Consider the following 23,667-nt stretch of genomic DNA (forward strand, 5'->3'; position numbering starts at 1 on the left):
TATTGTATATTAAATAAATACACAATAAATAAATAACAGTAAAATAAATATAATTATTTTTGTTACCTTTTTCTTCTGTTTGGAGCTTGGAAAAGTATGTAGGACTTTTAGAGCTTCGTGCTGATAACGTGTTGTGAAAAAGTAAAAATTTATGGTAAAAAATAAAAATCTCAAACTCTCAAAATTTACCAAACTACACACTTTATAATATTTTTCTCTCTACTCAATTGTGATTTTCTTCACAAATGAGAGATCTATTTATAGGAAATCTTTACAAATAATCCAAAAATAAAATACATCATTACCTACATCATCACAGACTAATTTTCAATATTTACAACTCTTATTTTCAACATTCAAATATTCAACATTCAAATATTCAATACACACATTTTAAATATTATTTTTCAATAATCAAGGATATGTTCTCGTTTTTTTAGCTGGATAATTGTTCTGATAGCAGCAATTTCTCACCTGGCATTATGAAAAATAATTTGATCGACAGAGAGAGAGAGGTGGCACATGGCGGGACCCGTCCCCTCAATGATGAACATTGAACACTACTATAAAAAACCCTTCAACCAACAAGATATAGTATCTTCGCACTTCGAATTGCTTCCCTATTAATTGCCTTGTTGAATCTTCAGATGGCTATGGCGTGGTTCTACCTCGGATTAATGGCCATTTTCGCGTCTCTCTCCGGCAATGTCATTCCGTGTTGTCGAGCGCAGGATCTGGCTCCTGCTTCGGGTCCTACCAGCGACGGTACGTACCAATTCTTGCTTCCTGAAATATGTCCCGGATCTCATTATCTTTATGTGCCAAAATTCATTCAGTGTGTGTTGCGAAACTTCGTTTTTTTTTTTTTTTCCTTTTTATGCTGTGATTGAGATTGAAAGCATTCGCAGGCTATGCAATTGATCAAGGGATAGCCTGTGTACTGATGTTGGTGGCGCTAGTGCTAACGTATCTGATCCATCTCGTGGATTCATCATCTTCCTACTCCTTTTTCTTTGGACTGTAACTCCTATCCATTTCCTACCAGTTTTTTCAGTGGCAAACATAAATTTTCACTGCCGTCGTATAGTGTTTCATGCTGGTTATTTTTTCTTCATTTTATATTTCACATAATATATAACAAGCCCGTTGTCGGTAAATCCAAGTGGAAGGGAATGATTGGTTCTTATTAAAGTGCTAAGATAGTGAACGAGAGTGAAATAAAAGATTGTAATTTCATTATCAACCAAAAAATAAATACACAACACTTTACTGTAAATACACGTTACATATCCAACAAGATATGAAACGAAGCAATGCAACGACAATGATCCAACTGTCAACTCATAAATCAAGCCAACTTCCCATACCCTCATTTGTATGGCTAACTTCCAAACGGAAGTTTAAAATTGGCATAAAACCAAGTATTCCGAATGTTCAAACAAATGCAATTTGCAGTCTCTTATTCCTTCATCCGTTCCTGTTCAGAAGTTAGCAATCTCTTCCAAGACTACTCCGTCAACTGTCTATAATGTAAGACATGCTTGACAACTTCATAAAAGGATACCACAATCCCCACCGAAGGACCGGCTCGAGCAACCCGAGGTCCAGCCCCTGTAAATAATCCCTTTATACCTCCGTCCCTACGCAACAAGCCAAGGGAAATAGTCAAGGCTTTAGGCAGTGAGATATGATAACCCTGGCAAAATTCAAGAGAGAGATCGTCCTTCCAATACTTAGAATATCAATAAAAGCATGTTTTTCTATGTTGTTGCGGCTGGTCATCATACTTAAGAGTTGGATGAAATTTTTACAAGGAATAGTTTCTTGGAACATCTATTAGTCAGTTCATTCACGAATCCAGCTTATGGCAATGGCCGAGACAGAAATTCTGAATTTGATGCATCAAAATAGAATTCATTCAAGCCCAAAAACTTCCATCGGGTACCAAGCTTTTCTGAGTAATGAAGCCATGCATAGGGCTTTCTTTTCAAACTGTATGGTGCCGTGATGTTATGCAAGAGTGAAAGTGAGAGAGAGTCTGATTGGTACCTCCAGATCTCAACCAAAGTCTGCCTCGTGGTCATTGTCAATGCTCGTGTGGGATCTTTCTGAAACACCAGAGCATAAATATAATCAAGAAATGGAGGAATCACTAAAGAGACCATATTCAAGATATTGTCCATCATAAGATTAGCCTTCGTCGATGGATTTGATCTACTGCCCCTGCATTTTGTACTAGCCATTAACATGACTCCTGTCTCAGATTTTTCTCACACAAAAACGTCATGCAGCGAAGAAAACACACGGATATCACCCAAAAAAAGGCAGAAAAACTTAACTTATTGCAAAATAAGGATTATTGATAACCATGCATTGTTAGTTATCCCACGTCAGTTGGACAAAATCCCTGAAAGTTTATATATAGACTTGGACAATCATCTCTCCTTGATCTAGCTTTTGGAATTGTAAGGTCTAAATCTCAACCTTAACATGGTATCAGAGCCCAGGTTCCACCGTTGTGTTGGACTGCTCAACTAGTTGGGTCATTTGTAAACTTCACGTTCCAAATGTTCGTTATTGGGTGTGAGAGGGTGTGTTAGTTGTCCCACATTGGCTGGATAAAATCCTTGAGAGTTGTTACATATATGAACTTGGACAATCAACCCCCTTTAAGCTAGCTTTTGGAGCTGAGTTACGTCCAAATCTCAATCTTAATCTGGTATCAGAGTCTAGGTTTCATCATTATGTGTTGGAATGTCCACTGTTGGGCCACCAGTTCTACTCATAATTGGGTCATTTTTTAATTTCACGCTTCCAGATGCCTATTACTGGGCGTGAGAAGGTATGTTAGTTGTCACATATCAGTTGGATAAAATCCCTGAGAATTGCATGTATGGACTTGGACAATCCTCTCCGTTGAGCTAGCTTTTAAGGTTGGGATAGATCCAAGTCTCAATATTAACATGCATTAGCAAAATCTTGCATTGAATAAATGCTGAATGTACTCTCTGATTTCAATCACGTACCCATTTTATCAATCAACCATTAAAAATTTACTTCAAAAAAAATTTATCAACCTCTATTTGTCTCCGGGTGCGAGCAACGTCTAGAGGACAAGTGCTAGCAGCTGCTATGCTTCCTGCCACAAAACCAGCGCAGAAGTTAACCCCAAGAACACTGGGTAAACTGGCTTCATCACCCATCTCACTCAGAATTCTCCTTCGGAGCTGCATAAAATGAGTAAACATAAAATATCATGACATTATAATTACTCTCATCACAGAAATAAAGCTCATACTTGCTCAAGCAATGACCAGCAAACCGCAGAAAACGGAACATCACGTGCTAGTTGTGCGCCAAGGCCAGTCCATAGGATACGGTAGCTTTGAACTGATTCAATTTAAACCATAAGCACACCAGTTGAGTTGGAAGAAACTGGAAATTCTCTTCCAAACACAATCATGAAACATATAGCAGATACAAACATAAATATATAAGTTACAAATATATCGTACAAGCTTGAGGATTCTTAGCACTCTTGATGTCAGAGACAGCATCAATCAAAGTTCTCCACACTCCTGGAGGTTTCACACTAGCTTGGTTGTGTTTGAATACCTGTGACCAAAAAGATCGCCATAAATATATTTAAAAGAATGTCTTTGCCAAAACAAGTTTCCAATACAACATATACATGATTGGGAAAGCAGGTTGTATATTTAGCATGAAAAGATGTGCTCTTTTTTTCCCGTCATGAAATATAAAGTACCTGCATACGTGTTCTAGCAAGCTCAACAGGATAACAAGTTATGCATGCGACCCGAGCGTGCTAAGGAACCAGCAACTAGAGGAGTATATGGAGTCATTGTTGGAGCATTCTGTGACGTAAGCTCTTCCATGTAGTTGCGGAAAATATCATATAGAGGCATATAAATTCCCACCTGCAAATAATACTCAGAAGGACTTCCATATGAAGTCGTAAAAAAATAATTTACGCACCATAATATTTAAGAGGGAAACTTACAGAAGGGATTGCAAGCGCTAAACTGGCATTAGTTCCTGTCCACAATCGTGAGAATCCTTCCTGGATGATTTCACGTGGTTAGGGTAATTTAACCAAATGAAGATCGAAGTCTAGAAATAAAGAATGCGTACACACGTAATATTCAGGTCAATTTGAAAGAGCGTGCTCAATGCTTTAAAGCCTCTAGATAAAGTCATAAAACCAACATCTATTTTAGCGCTTTCATAAGTTAAATTAATGACACTAGTAGTTCTTACACCATATTTCGTATAAATGTGGTGTTTGAAGCATAAAATTAGGAGAATCTCAAACCAGCAAACTTCAGAATTATACTGATTTTAACTTAATTAAATTTCCATTTCGATAAGAGAATTTGCTTATTTCAAACCAAAATAATACTTCAGAGCATGATATATCGAATTCAGATGAGATCCCAAGAAAATTTTGAAGATGCTTCTGATCAATTAAGTTAAAAAACAATTGCTTCACCAACCTGCCGCACCACTTTGTAGAACACATCCAAAGTTCCTCTGTAACGGGTACACTCGGGTGAGCATGTTGGTTGGGTGCAAGGAGATGATGGCATATATTTCCAGTCTCGTAGCATCTGAATCCAAGTACGCGGTCAAAACCACTGTCAAAACATAGTTTATGATGAAGGGAAGGAAAGAACTATGCCCCATAAAGTGGAAGAACATAGGAACGCAACCAATAACGAGCATTGATGAGGAAGCCTAGTGTGCTACAAAGATAAGCCACCACCATGTTTACAAATTCTGGAGTACGGAGCCTTTGAAATTTGAACGGTTTGATGATATATACTGAAAAAGCAGGCTCGCATACCGTGCTTGAATCAAAGCATGCCATTTGTTGAAAGCCATCATAGGGCACACCAGCTGCCTGCGCTTGCAACCTAACCTGGATAAAAAGCGGATATCAAATAAGCGCCAAAAATATCAGGTAAAACCAAGTCTAATGAACAACAAAGTTTCCTCTTTTAAAGCAAAAGGAATCCCACTTTGCAAATATCACATTAAAAAATCCAAAAATTAGGCAAAGTAACACGTTAAGAACTCGATAATCTGACATATAGGGTGCACTGTTAGGTATCGTACACTAAGAGGTTAAATGAATCCAAATGGACAATCTAGCACAGTGGAAATCAGGGAATATCTTCAAACACAAGAAAACTCCACATGAAAAATTTTGAACCTCCGGCTAAGTTGGGACTTGATGGCCATTCACTAACATTAAGTATATATTGAGCAATTAAACAATCAAGTACAATGTATCACATTATGTAGCTCGTAAATTGAACCCCATGGCATACTCAAAAGCAATAAAACAGCACATACGTCCCAAGCCAAACCCTCGTCTCCCCATAAAAATCAACGAATACAAAATTGTAGAAATGCATCATTTCAACACACCTTGGCAACATCAAGAGGGTTGACGATGATTGAAGATATCAAGGCGGCGCCGGCAGCAGAAAACGCCCTCTCCCCGAAACTCAAATCCGCATCAGAAATCTTTGGTTTTGAGGACCCTTCGCCTAAAGATTCCTCTTTCACCAGACTATTATTATTGTTATTATATAATTCCATTTTTCTTGTTGCTGTCACCGCTCCAATCCATGAAGGCAGACCTTGTCTTTCTGAACCTGCCATTAAAAATCAAATCTTTTCCCCCAGCTTTGCAAGAGGTTAAAAGGAAATTATGAGCAAATACCACGTAATTAATCGGTTTTCTTCTTTAGAATGTGGGAGTTTAATTTTCTCCAAAATTATGCTGCATGGAGCAGAAATAAAAGAATCTGGGGAAAAAAGAATGGCGTGATTCGTGGCGTGGAAATAAGGGCGCCAAACACTAGGAGACGGGTCATAGGTTTCCACTTGTCTTCCAAGGTCATTTTGGGCAATTCAGATATCCCCATTTTGTCAAGGCTAATCCTATATTTATATTTATACGAATAAGTCACTTGTGAAATGATATCATGAATCTTTATTTGTGAGACGGGTCAACCCTATTAATATTTAGCATAAAAAAGAATATTTTTTCATTGATGACTCAAATAAGAGATTCGTCTCACAAAATACGACCTGTGAGACCGTCTTACACAAGTTTTTGCCTATTTATATTTATACAATACGAATGAACCGAGGGAACATCAACATTTCAAAAGTCCCCCCTCTTTTAGAATTATGATCATTTATCGAAAGATAAAAACTTGTGTGAGACGATCTCACGGGTCATATTTTGTGAGGCGGCGGATATCTTATTTAGGTCATCCATGAAAAAATATTGCTTTTTATGCTAAGAGTATTACTTTTTATTGTGCATATCAGTAGAGATCCGTCTCACAGATAAAACTTCGTGAGACTTTCTCACAAGAGATCTACTCTTACTGGATTGATATCCAATCATAAAACAAGTCTAATATAATTATCCAAGCACGCGATTAGAATAAATTGTACATCACAAATACATTTATGGTCAAACGACCAAAATACAATTGCTAAAACTCAATACTGACAACAGAATAACACAATCAGATTTATTCATTAGTAGAAATAATTATAATTATTTACCAACGACTTCTCTTTTCTTGCCAATGAAAACCAAATACGTCAACCCCATTGTTTACCGTGAATAATAATCCACGAGACCACAAAAATCTTGGTCTGTGAAGAATTCATTCACATCCCATGTTAAAGCATCACCCGTATCATCTTTTGCTAACCAATTAAACTTCTGCTCCCCCAAGCTAATTTCCTCGTATATCGTTGGCAAAGGCGATCGAAAATCGAAGTAATCTTTCAAGAAATATTGATCCAATGGTAGGTAATCGTCCATCGACATATCCATTTCTCCCGGCTCAACCCGTTTTTCATTAGTGTTCTTAACCTCGGACCGAACTGGATCTTCGGCAGACCGTTCCAAATAATGATTCTTGCTAAGCCTCAAAACAGAGATGGGCGAGCGTAGTTTCACACAGGATTCATCCTTTCCGAAATCGTAGCAAGAAACAGAAATCAATCCGGCCCCACTCGCCGCCGCCACCACCCTCTCCGGCGGTGTTATGAAGTTTGTCAAAGCTTTCGGGCCGTGTATTTGGATTGCTGCTTTGTCGTAAGCCAGCGCTGCCTCCTCCGCCGTCTCATAAGTCCCAAGCCAAACCCTCGTCCGCCGCGTCGGATCACGTATCTCCGCAGCCCATTTACCCCACGGCCGCCGCCTAACTCCCCTGAACTTCTTCTTCCCTTCGCCAACCACATGATTCTCCTCCTGCATCTGCCTCTGTTTCTTCTTTTTATTCTTCACATTTACACTGCTGTCATTACCACTTATCTCCATTCTAACTTCATTCACGAGCTTTCTCACTCGCCAGTAATGGTGGTCCCTTTCACATTCGTCGCCCGAAGAATCAGTAGCATCGTAATCAGTAACGGAAATTCGCACCAAACGTGGCGTTTTGGAGCTGAAGCTCCCTTTGCATGTCTCCTTCAATGGCGGCGGAGACACCACCTTCGTTGTAATGGTCCCATGGACTGAATATTTGATGCGTTTGCTGTCTTTTGGAATCATTTCCTCTGGAATATGAAAAACCTCTGAATGATCACATGAAGAAGATGAAAAGCAGTTAAAATAGGATGAAATCTTCAAGGAAGATCATTGAGCTCAAGGCCGTAACGTAAATACGTAAAAGACGGATTAAATTTGAGAAAAAGTTTTATTTCGAGAAGAGATGATCGATGCATGAATTTATTTAAAAGAGTCAAAAGGCTGTGTGGCTACGAAGAAGTAACGAACGCATTCAGAATCCCATTTATGTAGGCAGTATTTTTTGGGTCGTATATTTTTCTTAATTTGAATTTTTCAAAATAAAGTGATGAAATATGATCTTTTTTTTCATAGTTCATAAATATTATTTATTGAATTGTTCTAAAATTTATAGAAAATATATAGGTTATGCAAACATAGTATTCAATAAACATCGGAATAAAATATTTGGGAAAAAAAAAATTAATTTTCTTGAAATTTAGACATTGGATTTGAGTTGTAGTGACCAGTGAATGTAGGAATAAATTTTAAAATGGAATGAAATATGTCATTTTATGACTTTAGGAAACATCGAGGATTTATTTTTCAATCAAATAAAAGCCCGCTTTTATATTATATTTTCACCATTTATTTACTCAATTTTTTCATGATCGTCTTCCAAAAATAGTTTGATCGTTTGGTATGTTTAGGTAAAATATATGTTAATATATATTGAAGTTTGGTAGCTTGGAATCATTCGTACTTGCTCCCCAAGCATGTTCCTTGCCATGCATAAATACTCAATTGATGCAACAACAAAAAAAACATGGTAAGTGAATCTAAGTAATCGTCGATCGATATTTTGATATATTCATAAATTGGTTCAAGTATCTAATCAACAATAAATGTTATGAGTTGTTATCTATGTCGCGAACAAACATCCGAGACATCGAGAATTATCTAACATAAGTATGCGACGTTCAAAATTAGAAACAATTAACTTGAAATGTTAATGCAACATATAGTATGCAATGCTCTTATTATGTTAGATATTGTATATATTATACACACGATCTTTCGATTTTAAATGTTCATATAATATCTAAGATTTTCTTTAATACAACAAGAGAGTATCAAATGATATTTAATTAATTGTATAAATTATTATCACAATATAAAATTTCACCCGAAGTTGGAAAAGTAAATATTTTGTGCTTAATACACTTATGTAAAAAATAATTGTTTATTTTATTCAACAAAATTTGAATTTAATTTTTATCACACACACACTCTCTCTCTCTTTGTAAGAAAATATCTAAAGGTCACAAACATTAATTGTCCTCGGAGAAACCAAAGATGCCCGACAACTGGAACTTTCTAAAATTATATTTTCTCAATAGAATTAAAAATTATAGGGGTAAGGTTGTACGGATGATGTATTGAATTTGAATTGATATTCCAATAAGCTTGGGATTCAAGCAAAAATAATTCATACGCCGGCCCTAGTCCATGCACCAAATTAATAAGCCACAAATTCATTGAATTAAATGATATGACTTCAGTAATAGTAATAATAATAATAATAATAATAATATTAATATTAATAATAATAATAATTGACCCAAAAAAGTAATGATTTTGAGATAGATTTTATTTTGGCTTTTCTATTGAGGAGATGGGGTGGGGGTATAAAGCATACTTTCCAAATTTTATGAACAACTCGATCACAATTTGAGAAATTTTAAGTCGACTTTTGAGTAACTCGAGTCTTTACTCGGTTTGAGTTAAAATTTTAGCTATTACTTGACTAATTATATATATATATATATATATATATATATATATAATATAAATTTAAAAGATAATTTTATCCGTACATGCTCGAATATTTCGATATATACATGGGTCGTGTCAAATTCGACATACATAATTTAAATTAAATTGAGCTCGAACAATATGATACTCAACTCGATTCAAACATGCGTACACCCCTATCAAAGTGCATTATAGCAGTTGGCACTTGGCTTGCTATATTCCGAAAATTCAGACAGATGAGATTTTAAGCGTATTCATGATTTTTTTTTTCCTCACTTTTTACCATTCAAGGATTAATGAGATGGAACAATGAGTGTATCACCCCCAACTGCATGTTCAATTATTATCAATACAATTGACTCGATCACATAAAAAAATATTATTGTCGAGATGACCATTGAAATCATTCCAATTTTTTTTTTTATATTATAACACACGCGGGGAGAGGGGATCGAACCCGGGAAAGGGAGCCAACTAATCTGACGGGTGAGACCACTGGGCTACAAACCCGATCTCAAATCATTCCAATATTAACATAAAAACCTTGGTTATTCAACATTAAATAATTATAAATAAAGCAAATCGACCTTACTATTAAACATACTGAATAAACAATATATCTGACGGTCAAATCTTACCAACAACCTTTTCCTATAAACAATTCAAACCACCATTGAATCAGTTTCAAGCTTATAAGAAAGTGACACAAACCAGCAGCAACCAACGATACTAACCCATGGCATACTTTTGGGTGCAGCTCCTAGCAGTTTGCTCGTACTTGACTTTATCCATCTTGTACATATGAGCGATTTCCGGGACTAAGGGGTCATCCGGGTTTGGATCCGTCAAAAGGGAACAGATTGAGAGCAAAACCTGGAAATAAAGCAAGAGAAAACCATAATCAATGCCACAAGAAATAGCTATGAATCCAATTTCAAGAAACAGAGATAATGACTCGAAAGCAACCTTCATATATGATATATAGAATAGATTTTGTCATTTCGATACGCTTTTCCACCAATAATTCATCGTGTAATTAGATGGTAAAATCCATACATCATTTAGATAAATTGCTACCAATTAGATCCTATATGCAGTTAGCCTTCCACTATTAGTTCATCGGGCTCTCTGAAATCTTAAGCTCTTCTAGAATATACATATTAATGAAGTGTAAATTTGCAATAAGGTGTTAGAAATGTTTTTACCATCTCTACCTACTCAGTCTTCTTGTCTAGCGCTAATGGGCCTTGATCATTGACTTGTAAATATAAGATTTGAAAAAATGCGAGAGCCATAAATCCACGTAGGACATTCATATATGCCTGTGGCAGAAGTGTCTGTCCATGTTGTGAGAAAAAAGTGCCTCTCGCAATTCAGATTTCAGAGAACCAAAACGTGCAGAGGCTAATTTAATGTGTATCTACTAATACTTAGAGGCTATCTATGGTAAATATAAACTTGGCAATGCCATATAACACAAAAGGATTCAAGTGATTAAAAAACCTTGGAAATCGTCAAGGCCGGACTCCACTGCTCCTTCAAGATGTCGAGGCAAATGCTACCATTACTGTTGATATTTGGGTGAAAAACTTTTGTACGGAATGCAACCTGCAAGAGTCCAACCATGAACAAATGGAGAGGCATGTTCGTTAATATTTCAACAAAACTGACACGAGGTGTGTGTGAAACAAAGAGCTCAAGTTTGCAAGGCAAAATACAGTGGAACATATGCATGGGGAGTGTGTGTGTGACTGTGACCGGCCCTCTCCCTCCACCACCATCATCTAAATAGTATCGAAAACAACAGGTAAACAGACATGTTTACAGAAATTTACAATTCATATGAACAATATAAGCCCGATTTCTTCCCTTTTGCTAATAGTAAGAGAACAAATCAAAAGCTCAAAACACTTCTGATGAATGCCATACCTTTGGAGGTTTAAACGGGTAGTCAGGGGGAAAATGAATAGTGACTAAGAATACTCCTCCTGCATAAGGGCTATCTTGAGGTCCCATTATCGTAGCTTGCCAGTGAAACATGTCTTCACCAACAGGTCCTGTTACAACAGAAAGGAAAATAACATTTTTGACCTGAAACGAGAAAGAACAAAGGAAAAACTTAAAGGAAATTGCAGTTGCTGAGCCTGAAAGCTTGTTCTGCCATGAATATTGCAAGAGTAACCATGAACAGTAAAATCAAAAACCTTAAAACCATCTATATCTGCGTTTATACTCCTAAAGCAAACAAAAGAGGGAGATTACAACTCAATAATCAGTTTAAAAAAGAACAAGGAATTTTAAGTGTAACTTGGATGAAAAATGCATCCTCCAAGCAAATTATAATTTTCTGCAAAATTCATATCAAAGTTACCAAGTTCTGTTGGTTTTTCTATGATCAAAGATATGGAAATATAATTCCATTGAATCTACTCTCACTCAATTTTTACAATGACGGTTGGGCCAAAGAAGACTTAACATCAACACACCCCACCAACAAAATTTCAATAAATCAATCATTTCGAAACAACCATTAACACCCTCCCACAGAAATTTCGCCTGCACAGGAACAAGCACATATTATCGCTATTTTGTTCTATCATTTTTAAAAAATATCAACAAGCGCGATAAGAATTTTACAGCCAAGGACCATACACACAAACAAATGCTTACAATTTTTTTTCAACCTTAACAAACACGACTGAACATCGCCAAGCCCACCAACATAGTTTCAGGGCCAAGATAACATTTTTACTTGCAAAAAATGGTTAAAACAACAAAATCATGCAAACCCACAGGTCAAAAAATGTTAATATACGTTCGGATGAACTTCAGAATGTCTTGGATCAAAGCATAATAAGTCAAACAGCACAACCAAAAACAGAACATAAATAAGCACCAAAACGAAAAAAAATTACAAAAATTATAAAGGTTCCGTGATTTACCAGCCCTGCAGGAAGTAGGAGGATCCTTCTGCAAATCCTTGAGCTCCTTCAAGATCCGTTTCGAAGCCATCAAGCTAAAAAAAATCGGTCTGTTGGATACTTTCACCAAAAGAAAAAACAAAAGCCCCAAACAGAAAAGAAAGATAACAAGAGGATTGCAAATGTATGAAGGAAGGCGTGTCGATAAAAAGAGAATGATGAATGCTTGGCAAAGTTTTCTTTTTCCTTTTCCGCTGCAGATTCCTGACTCTAACAGACGACTTTAAGCTGAATAAATGCTTATATTATTTTTACAGTGGAACCTTTTCCTTTCAAATTCTTACACTACATTGTAAATTGTAATAAAGAATTTAGAATTTCCTCGAAAACAACATATAATAATATTACAAAGAATCTGGGCATTCACCCTTATTGGCCGAGTGAGTAGAATTGTATTATTTATTTGATGTACCAATGCCAACGATTTCACCTTATTAAAAACCGAATAATATCGTAGATGATCTCTACCTTCCGAAACATTGAATCAATGTCTGCGAATATATTTTACAACACGTGTTAATTACGTTGTTAAACAAATATTTACTACTATTATTCTAGTATTAAGTATAGATTCTAGTTTTAACCTGGAACACGTTTATTGATGTATCACGCAATAGAATCTTAATAATTTTCTGCTTAGAAATTAAAAGGAAGAGTGCCTAAATTTAATTTTATATATTTGCCATCACTAATCATTTTCTTGATATATCGTAATATTCAATTCAATGCACTAAATAGGCTATATTTTTCCAATCAATTCACGATTTGATATGCACCTACATCGTATATGTTGATGCGATACACCTGTAAGAACTGAGTCACCGCATTAATTAGTTATCTAAAAACCTTAATTGGGATGTCATTATTCTTGCAACTGTTCATCTTATTTACTCAATCCGTTATACTATGGACTGCGTCATTTTCGTCCTTGCCTTTTTTTTTTCGTTCGGTGTCCTATCATTAACTTGTTTTTTTTATTACAATCATTTTTCGTTTATGTTTATCCCTTAATTTCTCTCCAATCCACCCAATTTCTCTCACGGTGTAGAGAAGATTATGCCACGGTAAGAGCGTGGCTCGTGTATATTGACTACACGTAAACTCAAGAATCAGTAAATATAATCTGGCAGTTGGCTGGTATCAATAAAATGGAAGAGATTAATAATCAAACAAGGCAACTTGAAACTCAGGAGAATAAAGTAATCACATAAAGAACTGCACAGTGAGGCCTGGAAATTGCTGGTATTTCAAGATCGAACACACAACCGTTCTAGGCAAAGCATCGAGCGAGGACACGAAGTTATAGAGAAGCACAAACCAAAAGTTTGGCGAAAAAAACAAAGAAAAGAAAAAATTGAAAGCCCTTTTGACGATTCATGAATTCCAAGATTCTCAAACAGAAGCCATCCCCGGAACACCAGAAACTTCCATTCTATAGGCAAATGTGCTCACTAGGCCTGAGCTTTGACGCTATAATGTACTAGATTTTTTATTGTTTTGAATCTACACGGGTCGTCAGAAAAAACAGAGACCGGGATCAAGGTTATCACTGCAAAAGCTCGATGGTACAGCTGCTAGCTCAACCCGCCCTGTCCATTCTTCTCCTGGCTTCAAAGTGATGTTCTTTTCGACTGATGCTCCATTTACGCAAATCATCTGCCTGTATTCTTCGTCGCCAAAATCTGGCATTGCTTTCGATTTCTTCTCCCATGGATTCCACACGGCTACACAAAAAAATAACATAGTTTGGAGAGAGGTTAGTTTTTAAGGATTCAAGAAAAGGATAATTTTATTCTTTATCCATTTAATGCTCAAAAATGAAGAAAATAACTATCAGCATGACAAATTCATCTACGTGTACAGACATATTGTTTCTTACCAACATCTGGTAGCCCTGCCTTTCTCATTATATACGTTCTTTTCCTCTCATGATCGAGAACAGCGACACATTGTTGAGAGCTGAGATAAACCCGATCTACCTGAATGCCAGAAAAATATTCTCAAAGATATGTTTGTGCAATGTATGTGTGCAGTGGTAGAGGCATTGGAACTTATGATGGGTGTGGAAGAAATGGTACCTCTGATTCAAATGTAATTGCGTCGCCTTGTTCTGTAAATCGTTCTCTTTGACAAAGATTGTCTAAGTAGTCTAGAGTTTCCAAACCTTCTATCCTCACTTCACTGTGTACGGATCATACAAGAATATCATATAATAATGCCTAGCAGATTTTTTACAGAATCATTATCAATTTCAAACGCAGCCCATAAATTAATGTTTGCAAATGTGATAATGAATTCAAACAGATATCATACGATGCATGCATCTTCATGGAATATTTATAACAAATGGGAAATATAAAGGACTGATTTACCTTATGTCTGAAACAGAAAAATAGGTGTGATAGGCAAAAGAGTAGCTGAAAGGTTTCCCGTTCAAGTTCCTGATGCGAGATATCAGTATCAAGTTTCCATTTGATGCCAGAGACACTCGAAGACGAAACTGGAAACTGGTCAAAAAGATGATGTCTTTAGACAGGAAATATCCCCCTGCTACCGTAATCACATATCAAACATGAACTCACCAGGCAAAGTTTTTATGGTGTTATCTAAGATAAATTATTGTCCACTTCCTTACTTTACAATCAATCACAATCCCGGATCAAATTATAAAGGTTTCTAATACGCCACTGCACAATTAAACGAAAAGTAAAATACCAAGCCCAAAAACTTATAAAATTTACCTATGAGGCCAGCATTTCAGATCTTCTTCAGCTGGTATTAGCAGTAAATCGACAAAGGATTTACCGAGAGAGTCTTTTGGGAGCAAAGGAGGAGGATCATCTTCAATTGTCCAAATTCTGTTCCTCGCAAATCCATGCTGCTCAAGAGAACCGCAGTTTCCAAACTATAGCATTTTCATGATACATATATCAAATCGTATCACACGGTCTTTAAATTATACAAAATAAATACATTAAGTTCAATGTTGTACCTGGGGAAAGCAAACAGAGATTCCTCCTCGCATCGCTTTGGGAGACTTAAAGAGGGCCTGCATAATTTTCAAAAGCCAACAAGAGGGATGATGTTATTGACAACACTAAAATCCAACTACGACAAACCATCAATACATATATATAATAATCTATTTCACCTCTCTTCTTTAAAGCCATTTGTTAATATATTAACTGCCGGGCTTGCTAGATAAGGTTTTCCCAAAATTCTTCATTTTTTACATGGTTTGGATATTAGAAAATATTTATTGCATTAAAAATGTTGGTCTATATTATGAAAGAGACCTCACCTTACTAGTGGTGAATAGAAGTTCTTCACCTCGATTGTTCCTCCACGACAGCACTTGTCCTCCGTGCAGACTGACCTGAATTTTCACACGATTATAGAGGTAACTACAAGTTCAAGAAAATAGCTGATGCAAACAGCTTGAAGTTAAAATCAATTGAATCGATAGATCTTCAAATGCAATAAAACATTGTATCAACGAACAAGAGGCACAAAAACTTACTCGAGCGGATGCTCCTTGAGGACTCCGAAGCACAACTTGGTCAATCCCATTCCAGTCCTTCGTCAATTCAAATGCCACTCTATGGTCCCAAACTGCTGCGGGATGCCCCATTCTTCAAATTGCAGAAGCTATGATACAGTTAACCAAAGTTCTAATTAACCTCTGGAATGGTAATAACACCAAATGGTACAAGCTATCTTCAACACCTTTCTTGTGAGAATTTTGCCTGCTAACGAAGCAAAATCATCGCCAAAAATCCAAGTTTTCTGCTCTTGCCTTCAATAAACTACCTATGATTCTCTAAAACCCCTGGACCTTAAACTTCCCAGATAAGCCACAGATTCACAGATATGCCTTTACCAACCAAGACTTCCCACTAAAATATAACATTGAGCATTTTCCCACATAACTTTTAGTCGTACCAAGATCTCTGTGAAAAACCCAGAGAAAACCCTTCTAAACGATCAAATGAATCACGAAACTCAACCCAAACAAATGCACCCCTTTGAAATCTTCCAAAAATACCCAGAAAACGGAGGAACAAAATCCCCCAACCCAAAATTAGTATCCAAATCCCATAACAAGAAGCAAAACCTCCACGGGGTTCAAAAAATCTCACTGCAACTCATCGAACTCTGAATGAAACCGCACTTGGGTTCCCAAATAGCAGCTATGCATAAAGCTTTAAACTTTCACATTAAGCGTACAAATTCAAGAAAGCCCATCTCAACAAAACGAAAAAATAATCAACCACCTAAGAAAGAACCACAAAATGTGGGTTTATGCAATGCACGCGAAAATACTGAATAGCGATGTAAACTCTGAGTTCATCGAGAATTATGTAATTATATAATCAAGATTCAGAAACAAAAATTACAGAGCGAGAGCATCTTCGCCAAGAAACATGAATGTGGAAACATGGGATGGCTTGAATTTAATTAAATAGTGAAATATTCAAGTGCCTAATAATTAAATAAATGGGATCTTCTCATAAAAGTGAAAGATGCATTCAAAAATATTAAATGTTTGATTGACTGAAATTATTTCCTGTGAGGAGATGGTAGGAGGAGTCGAGGAGGATATACGTGTAAGTACATGTGTGTACAAATGGTCGAGCGAATTTGATTTTCCTTTACCTAAAAAATATCATGCATGATTGATAAATAATCATGTAATCCATATCTTCCTTTTATTCGATTTATTTCCTTTTAATGTATAAAATTAATAATATTATGCACAACTGAAGAGAAATTTAAACAAAACATGGTTTGAACTACTGAGTTGATTTCTTCGCTGTCTACGTACGAATGAATGGCTGCTGCGTGTTCCTCCTGTTTTTAATGTTATATAGTCTAACCAAGTCCAAATCTAATTGTAATATTGTCTTATTATTGGATTTTATTTTCTTCCATGACGAGTAAAGTATAGTATTTGCCCGTTACGGTATTATATTTTCCTTCATAGGAAAGATTATCCTCTATTAAATTTGATTTTATATTTTTACTCGTGTTTACATGATATTATTATTTTAAATTTACGACATGTATTCATATTACATCATTACAAAATCTATACCATACGGGAACAAAATTTGTATTTATTATATGTTGATGTGATTTGACATTCGTAGTTTGTATCTATTTAAATGTATGATGTATTTGAAAGTGTGCACGGCGATTACTCGATCGAAAAATAATATCTAAATTATCACGTAAATTTGATTGAATAAAACAAATTAATATTTTTAAAAGACAAAAAATCACAATGTATAATTTTATATGTCTCGGAAAATCTTTAAAATTTGCCAGCTTCTGAAAACAACAAAAATGATAGATTGAAATAGTAAGGATGATAGTGAAATGATTGGAGGGAAAACAGCCTAATTGTCAGGAAATTGACGTTTCGAATTTGAAATATCCATTTGACCCTACCATCCAAGCATTACTGTTATGACAATATTCACGCAATAAAAAGGTCGTAGTACAAAATAAATCATGGAAGTAGGTTTTAGTTATTGCTAAAGGGAAGGAAAAAGAAATTAGTCTGTAATTAAGCACAATACAAATCTAACCGTGAAAATTGGAATCTCCTAATTTGACAAGAATAGTTCGGAAAGGAATAACTCGAGTGCACACTTATAAAATCAATTAGTTTATTAATTGTGTACTAAAGTAAAAAATTATATATGAATGAACGATCATATTCATCAACGTGTTAACGTAAGACTTTGCAAATCGTGGTTGGCCTTTTTAAAAAGATATTACTACTTCTTGTCTGATAGGTATCATTTTAAAAAATTTCATGATGGTAAAAAAATAGGACTTTATATATCTATGCCTCTTGATTTGAAACCAGATCCAATGCGCCGCAAAAACAGGCAAAACTTGGCTTTGGTCACAGGAATCTTCTATATTTTATTTCATGAAATAATTACCGACTCAATTTAGGTTAATCTATAATAAACAATTTAATGTCACGTGAGGAGTTGAGCACAACATCGTGGCCAGCTGGGAGAGAGTCACGTGATCAGACACAAACCCCGCGGGACAAGTCTGGTCAACCCGTTTTGATTCAAGTTGCTCTCCGTTATCCAACTCCTAGGTTTTGAAGTCATCACATCCACAATCACTTGCCATGTGTTTCTTTATTATTATTATTTTTTCGAACAATTTTTTTCCAATACCCGACAAATGGGCTTTCATTATATTATATGTACGTATAAAAAATTTACATATGTTTTCAATAAATATAAATAAATAGAAAATATCCATCTCTCATAAATTATCAAATCATTCGATCCAAATGATAGCCTGATATTATGAAGATCCATCCAAATAGCTCACATCTACCATTAGTCAGCCGACTGAGACATGCAGCGTCGAATGTTGTAGGACACCTATTTCGGAAGTTCCAAAGAGTAGGACAAAAAAATAGTTAGCAGAAGATAAATAGTTCTAAGGTTATCATGATCAATGTTCTAAAACGCTTAATCTCTCTTAAACACTCAATTAAACGGTCACTTTTTCAAATGCAAAATTTCATTATAAATATTTATATTAAATAAAATAAATCATGAATTAATTGATCCTAAACTTATTTTATTATTATATCATTCTGCAGATTTATGAAATAACTATCAATTATAGCAATTAATATTTTTATGCTCGCCAGAACTTGAAAATTCAATCATTTAATATTAAATTTATGACAGTTCTATGTTTTTATTTATTGTTTACCTTAAAATAATTAAAATTATAGTAAAATTGTAAACGTTTTTCTGCCTAACAATCTCACTTAAGCTTGAAAATTTTGACCCCTACACTTCGTCCAAGAATCTCGATCATGATGCATACAAAAACGCAAAATTAGCACAACCCAAGAGAACCACTCACCTCCATTGTTTTAAGAGTTCTCACATCATAAGTACAGGATATCAGATGTCATATCTTTTCTTCTTACATATAAATCAACTAATCCTTGGCATCCCGACCTTAAAAACGCATGCCGGGATTGCCAAGATAAATGGTGGTGGCACTGAATAAATTAGAGTTTCGATTTTCTCATACCGCTTTGCATTTGATTGGTTAAAAGTGATTTAGGAGAGCCGAGCTCTTGGAACTCAACTAGCAGTTACAGCATCGGTTAGGGATAGTATCAAGAAGCAGCTAAGCTCCAGGACTTGTATTATCGTACAGAGTCACCGTCCTCGTTGCTTCTATCGGTAGAATTAGAGTTATTGTTAACTTTTGCGAGTAGATTCGCCGTGCTAACCGGTTTCAACCTAAATTCAGTCATCTTTTGAGCATCTTTCTGCTTTTCCTGCGGATTAGAACCCATGTCTTATATTTTGGTTTGATATGTGTGTGTGTGTGTGTGTGTGACATGAAATCGATTGATCATCAAATAAATAGAGACCATTAACCAAAAATCAATGAATAAAGAGACCAAATGCAACCAAAAGTCAGTACCATTAATGTAGCGTTTTCAAGCTTCAGTTTCTCGGAGTTCTTCATTAGTTTGGTTAACTCGGATTTGAGAGTTGTATTCTCTGAAGCCAGGGCTCGAACTTTAATTGATAGTTCCTCAGCCTCCGCCTGTACATAGAAAATGTTGACGCGATATTAGAAGCTAGAACACAGAAGATATGACAGAAAAGGAATCACTTAAGAGGGCGGAGCATATAGATCTTGTTAAATTAGCTGAAGCTGGTGATTCACCCCACCTGTTTCCTCAGTCTTGATCTTCGAGCAGATTCTCGATTAGATTGTTTCCTCCTCTCCCGTTTCAGTTCTCGATCATTCTGTATCCCAAATTCCAGTTTTATTTAATGAAACTAAAAATTAAAGTCCACAAAGTGGCACTCAGAGGAACTCTACACACCATGGTATGCATGCTTTGCTAATAATAATATTAACATTGATAAAATTTAAAGCACGAGGCACGTTCAAAGAAGATTATGGCAAGGAGAAGCTATAAAAGTTTCAAAACATACCTGTAACAAAGTTTCGCTAGGGATCAACGGCTGCTGAAGATTGGTTGGAGTTGTAGGACTGGATAAATTAAGATCAGAAGGATTCTTGAGTTCCAATGCAGTGTTCATATTTACATTTGATTCTGCTTGCACCTTAGTTGAAAGAATCACATCTTTCACTTTCTCAGAGCCTTGACCAGAAGCAGCGCCAGGAACTACACTTCTCCTCTGTTTCTGACCTTTGCCATTCCCAGCTGCTGTCAGATTAAGGCATTTTGGTAAGTGTGAATTCAAAGAGATTTAAACTACGTAGCCACCTCAACTAAGATCAACTAAAAATATCACCAGAAACACGTGTAGGGATTATCTAACATGGCAGATTGGCAGCCTGTATATTTAGAGGTCTGAGTTCAATAAAAAATCAGGATAAGAAGAGTGGCTGGAGAGTTTCAACAGGCTTATTCCCTCCATTTTACACGATCCATGTGGTATTAGGTTTTGTTTGATGGGATGGATTACACTCTACATATGCTTTGATATAAGAAAGCTCACCGCTGTTAGGAGATCCTTGTCGACTTCTTTTCTTGCCGCTTGGACCATCCTATTAGATCAACAGAGAAATCTAAAAAGGTCAAACACTTAAACAATGCAAATAAATCACATAAAACTATACAAGAGGTGGAATTTAATACAGCAGGGGTCCTCACCCATGTAGCTTTACTATTACTTGCCTTGCTTCCATCACTAGAACATTCAGTCTCCTCACTGCACGATTTGAACCAAATTTGGCACTTCAGTACATTTAACAGGTAAATTAGGAAAGACCATTAGACGAAAAGCAGAAGGTGTCTGACATTTATGGAAAATGCTAAACTACTGGTGAAACATGAACCCTAAATTTTAATGTCCTTGAATCATTAGTCCATAAACCTTTCCGTAACTCCATGGCCAGCTGCATTGTCAGCGTTATTATTATTTCCGTTGCCTATTGACATCGCGAGACGATCGAATTCTTTCAACTTCTTCACAAAGTCTCCGTCCATATTCCCGGATGTTTTGGCAGGCTTGTCCATACTCAAAGGAGCACCTCCCTATAAACCACACAGTATCATCAGATATATTCCGATATACCTGTTTTAACCTTTTATCTCACACAACCATATACTCTGGAGCTTAGTGAGACAAAAAAAAACCCATATCACTCCAAAGACGAGTGGGTGCAGTGCCGGAGCCAAGAAGCCTAAAAATAATTATATATCACTTTCCCCCTCTTGCCCCCATTAAAATTTTTAAATATTTTTTGCCCCCAACCTCCATTTGCTGGCTCTGTCCCTGAGTATGTGGATTCTGAAACACCCTTTCATTAATGAAAGACATTAAATTCTGAGTCGAATGATATGTGGAACTTACCATATGAACTCCGGGATGTGGATAAACTCCTCCATGAGCATAAAAAGCACCATACGGAGCTCCATAAGGAGGGATCATAGACTGAAAGAATTCAACCATGAATCATAACTAACTCTAAATAGATAGACTACAACTTGATTAAAAAATAGATTGACCTCTACACCCTAAACGTCTGCGTGATACCTGAGGAGGTGCCCACATATAAGGGGGAGGAGCGTGAGAGGTAGCGACTGAGTTTAAATAAGGAGGTACACCAAGTCGATGACCATAATATGCCTGGAAATTAATTGAGAGTAACCATTGCCAGAAATCCTTAAACATTTCTTATAAGAAACTTTTTACACCATTAACCACAATTTGAAGAAAACTGAATGTATGCCTAAAGCAGATACCTGCATTGCAACCCAATCAGGATAGACATGAATGCCATTCTGGTCCTGAAACGTGGTAATAGTGAAAACCAACTTAGAAATCATTGCCTAACTATGACAAATAATGTAAAACAGTCACCAAGCAAAAAAAATTAAAAGCATTAGTCTTTCCATGAATATTTTGGATTCGCCCAAGTGCCTAAAGTAATATCTTCATGAAAGCCAAAAGGAAATGGAGACAAATTTCAACAAGAAAGTCCTGTATGACCTGCTTTAGTTACTAAGATACTCAATATCCTCACCGTTGCAGGTGCAGCTATCGTTACAGGGTTGGAAGGCTTCCCATCTTCACCATCTTCCATGATACCTGATACTTGGAGCCTGCAAACTAAATCCAATAGCCAAAATGAAACAGTCGAATGAGATGACAAGCCCCAATTTCTGCAAAAATTATATGTTTCCATGATTTAAAAAATCAAATCCTGGTACAATCAGATGCACAAAACTCCAACTATACTATGGCAATTTGAGCCAAGTTACAAACTTTTAACTGGCCAGAACAGACTTTCAAACTTATGCACTCAATCTATCTACAGATGTTGGATTTCAAGTCCTTGATAAAACCCTTCATCATTTTTCAATCCATATGATAGAATTCAGAAATATCATACATTAAATCCATTGTTTTGAAGTCATTCCACGCTCACTATTCAAATTCATCGAACCATGCAACCTGTGATGGTTGAAATGATAATATACTAATGAACAAAGGTCAAACTGTCTTCATTTGTGCCCCCAATAACCGTACTACAGAGCAACAGGGGGGCACTCTCGTCTTTCCACCACTTCCATCCAACTATCTGCTGCTTTTGAACTTTCACTCCAAGACGACCCAGGATGTAATAGCATATCTACCCTCATCAACCACCATAATTCCAAAAACTAAATATTTGCAAGAATTCCCACCGTGTACATACTGTCAACACCCACAACCCAGACTAAAAAAAAAAGCGACTTCAATTCTTCTACGTGTTTACATATCAACTGTTCTATGAAAAATATTCCTTCCCCATCAGACAAATCAAAAACAAATCTTCACCAATTCAAGTCTAAAACGAACTAAACCAGGAAAGAACGCACATGATCAGCCAGCATTAATAAAAGAAAACCACAGATTACACCATAATTCAACAGAATATCTGACTGTAAAATAAACCCAGAAATTAAATTACCTCGAGCCAAATAAAAATACCAAGCGCCCAGTAAAAAATTCTGTTTAGCTGCTAAACTGCAGCCAACATGCTCTCTCCCTCTCTAAGCAGAGTATGAGTCTTTCCAGACTGAAATGAGAGAGAGAGAGAGAGATGAACGCCAAGGCACCAAACCACGTCACGCAATACGTGTCACCTCCGCAATAAATCTTCCATATACACCCATGTTGCTCAATATTTGCAGTAAATATAAATATATCAATATTAATTTCTTCTAGATAAGTAAATTAAATCGACGTGCTTTAGTTCGGGAATGAAATCCAAAGA

General features: G+C 36.1%; 3 protein-coding genes, 1 long non-coding RNA gene and 2 pseudogenes across 5 annotated transcripts; 1 reads left to right on the forward strand and 5 right to left on the reverse strand.

Annotated features, from left to right (window-relative positions):
* Positions 1 to 438: 438 nt before the first annotated feature.
* On the forward strand, positions 439 to 1,094 carry LOC142553030 (uncharacterized). Its single transcript, XR_012821894.1, has 2 exons — positions 439 to 765; positions 909 to 1,094. It is a non-coding gene; the product is annotated as an uncharacterized LOC142553030 (long non-coding RNA).
* A 119-nt stretch (positions 1,095 to 1,213) lies between these two features.
* LOC142553028 (mitochondrial carrier protein MTM1-like) lies at positions 1,214 to 5,863 on the reverse strand (annotated as a pseudogene).
* Positions 5,864 to 6,568: 705 nt separating this feature from the next.
* Positions 6,569 to 7,800, reverse strand: LOC142554422 (ethylene-responsive transcription factor CRF4-like). The gene has a single exon (XM_075665095.1). It carries the CDS (start codon positions 7,604 to 7,606, stop codon positions 6,662 to 6,664), a length of 945 nt encoding a protein of 314 aa, XP_075521210.1. The 5' UTR covers positions 7,607 to 7,800; the 3' UTR covers positions 6,569 to 6,661.
* Positions 7,801 to 9,942: 2,142 nt separating this feature from the next.
* On the reverse strand, positions 9,943 to 12,628 carry LOC142553031 (ubiquitin-conjugating enzyme E2 28-like). 2 transcript variants are annotated; one of them, XM_075663006.1, is made up of 5 exons: positions 12,524 to 12,611; positions 12,319 to 12,392; positions 11,306 to 11,433; positions 10,880 to 10,984; positions 9,943 to 10,249 (listed from the first exon to the last, which is right to left on the reverse strand). In XM_075663006.1, the coding sequence occupies exons 2-5, from the start codon at positions 12,386 to 12,388 to the stop codon at positions 10,106 to 10,108; spliced, it is 447 nt and encodes a 148-aa protein (XP_075519121.1). In that variant the 5' UTR covers positions 12,389 to 12,392; positions 12,524 to 12,611; the 3' UTR covers positions 9,943 to 10,105. The 2 variants fall into 2 exon arrangements, with proteins under 2 accessions (XP_075519121.1, XP_075519120.1); XM_075663005.1 differs by having other exon boundaries at positions 12,319 to 12,628.
* Positions 12,629 to 13,540: 912 nt separating this feature from the next.
* Positions 13,541 to 17,023, reverse strand: LOC142553032 (putative glucose-6-phosphate 1-epimerase). The gene is made up of 8 exons (XM_075663008.1): positions 15,878 to 17,023; positions 15,659 to 15,733; positions 15,350 to 15,406; positions 15,099 to 15,262; positions 14,730 to 14,864; positions 14,436 to 14,538; positions 14,237 to 14,336; positions 13,541 to 14,081 (listed from the first exon to the last, which is right to left on the reverse strand). Exons 1-8 carry the CDS (start codon positions 15,986 to 15,988, stop codon positions 13,873 to 13,875), a joined length of 954 nt encoding a protein of 317 aa, XP_075519123.1. The 5' UTR covers positions 15,989 to 17,023; the 3' UTR covers positions 13,541 to 13,872.
* A 2,219-nt stretch (positions 17,024 to 19,242) lies between these two features.
* On the reverse strand, positions 19,243 to 22,504 carry LOC142553033 (common plant regulatory factor 1-like; annotated as a pseudogene).
* Positions 22,505 to 23,667: the final 1,163 nt, after the last annotated feature.

Source organism: Primulina tabacum, chromosome 8 (genome assembly GCF_025594145.1).
Source record: "Primulina tabacum isolate GXHZ01 chromosome 8, ASM2559414v2, whole genome shotgun sequence".
Classification (NCBI taxonomy): Eukaryota; Viridiplantae; Streptophyta; class Magnoliopsida; order Lamiales; family Gesneriaceae; genus Primulina; species Primulina tabacum.

Bases quoted from the DNA above. Each gene is read 5' to 3' on its own strand.
- LOC142553032 (XM_075663008.1), bottom strand. From the start codon at position 15,988: ATGGGGCATCCCGCAGCAGTTTGGGACCATAGAGTGGCATTTGAATTG. The intron at 14,337-14,435 runs GTACCATTTCTT...TCTGGCATTCAG, and splicing joins CAATTACATTTGAATCAGAG to GTAGATCGGGTTTATCTCAG. The intron at 14,082-14,236 runs GTAAGAAACAAT...TTTTTTGTGTAG, and splicing joins GGCAGGGCTACCAGATGTTG to CCGTGTGGAATCCATGGGAG.
- LOC142554422 (XM_075665095.1), bottom strand. From the start codon at position 7,606: ATGATTCCAAAAGACAGCAAACGCATCAAATATTCAGTCCATGGGACC.
- LOC142553031 (XM_075663005.1), bottom strand. From the start codon at position 12,388: ATGGCTTCGAAACGGATCTTGAAGGAGCTCAAGGATTTGCAGAAGGAT. The intron at 10,985-11,305 runs GTATGGCATTCA...GGACTCTTGCAG, and splicing joins ACCCGTTTAAACCTCCAAAG to GTTGCATTCCGTACAAAAGT. The intron at 10,250-10,879 runs GTTTTTTAATCA...CTTTATTTCCAG, and splicing joins CGGCCTTGACGATTTCCAAG to GTTTTGCTCTCAATCTGTTC.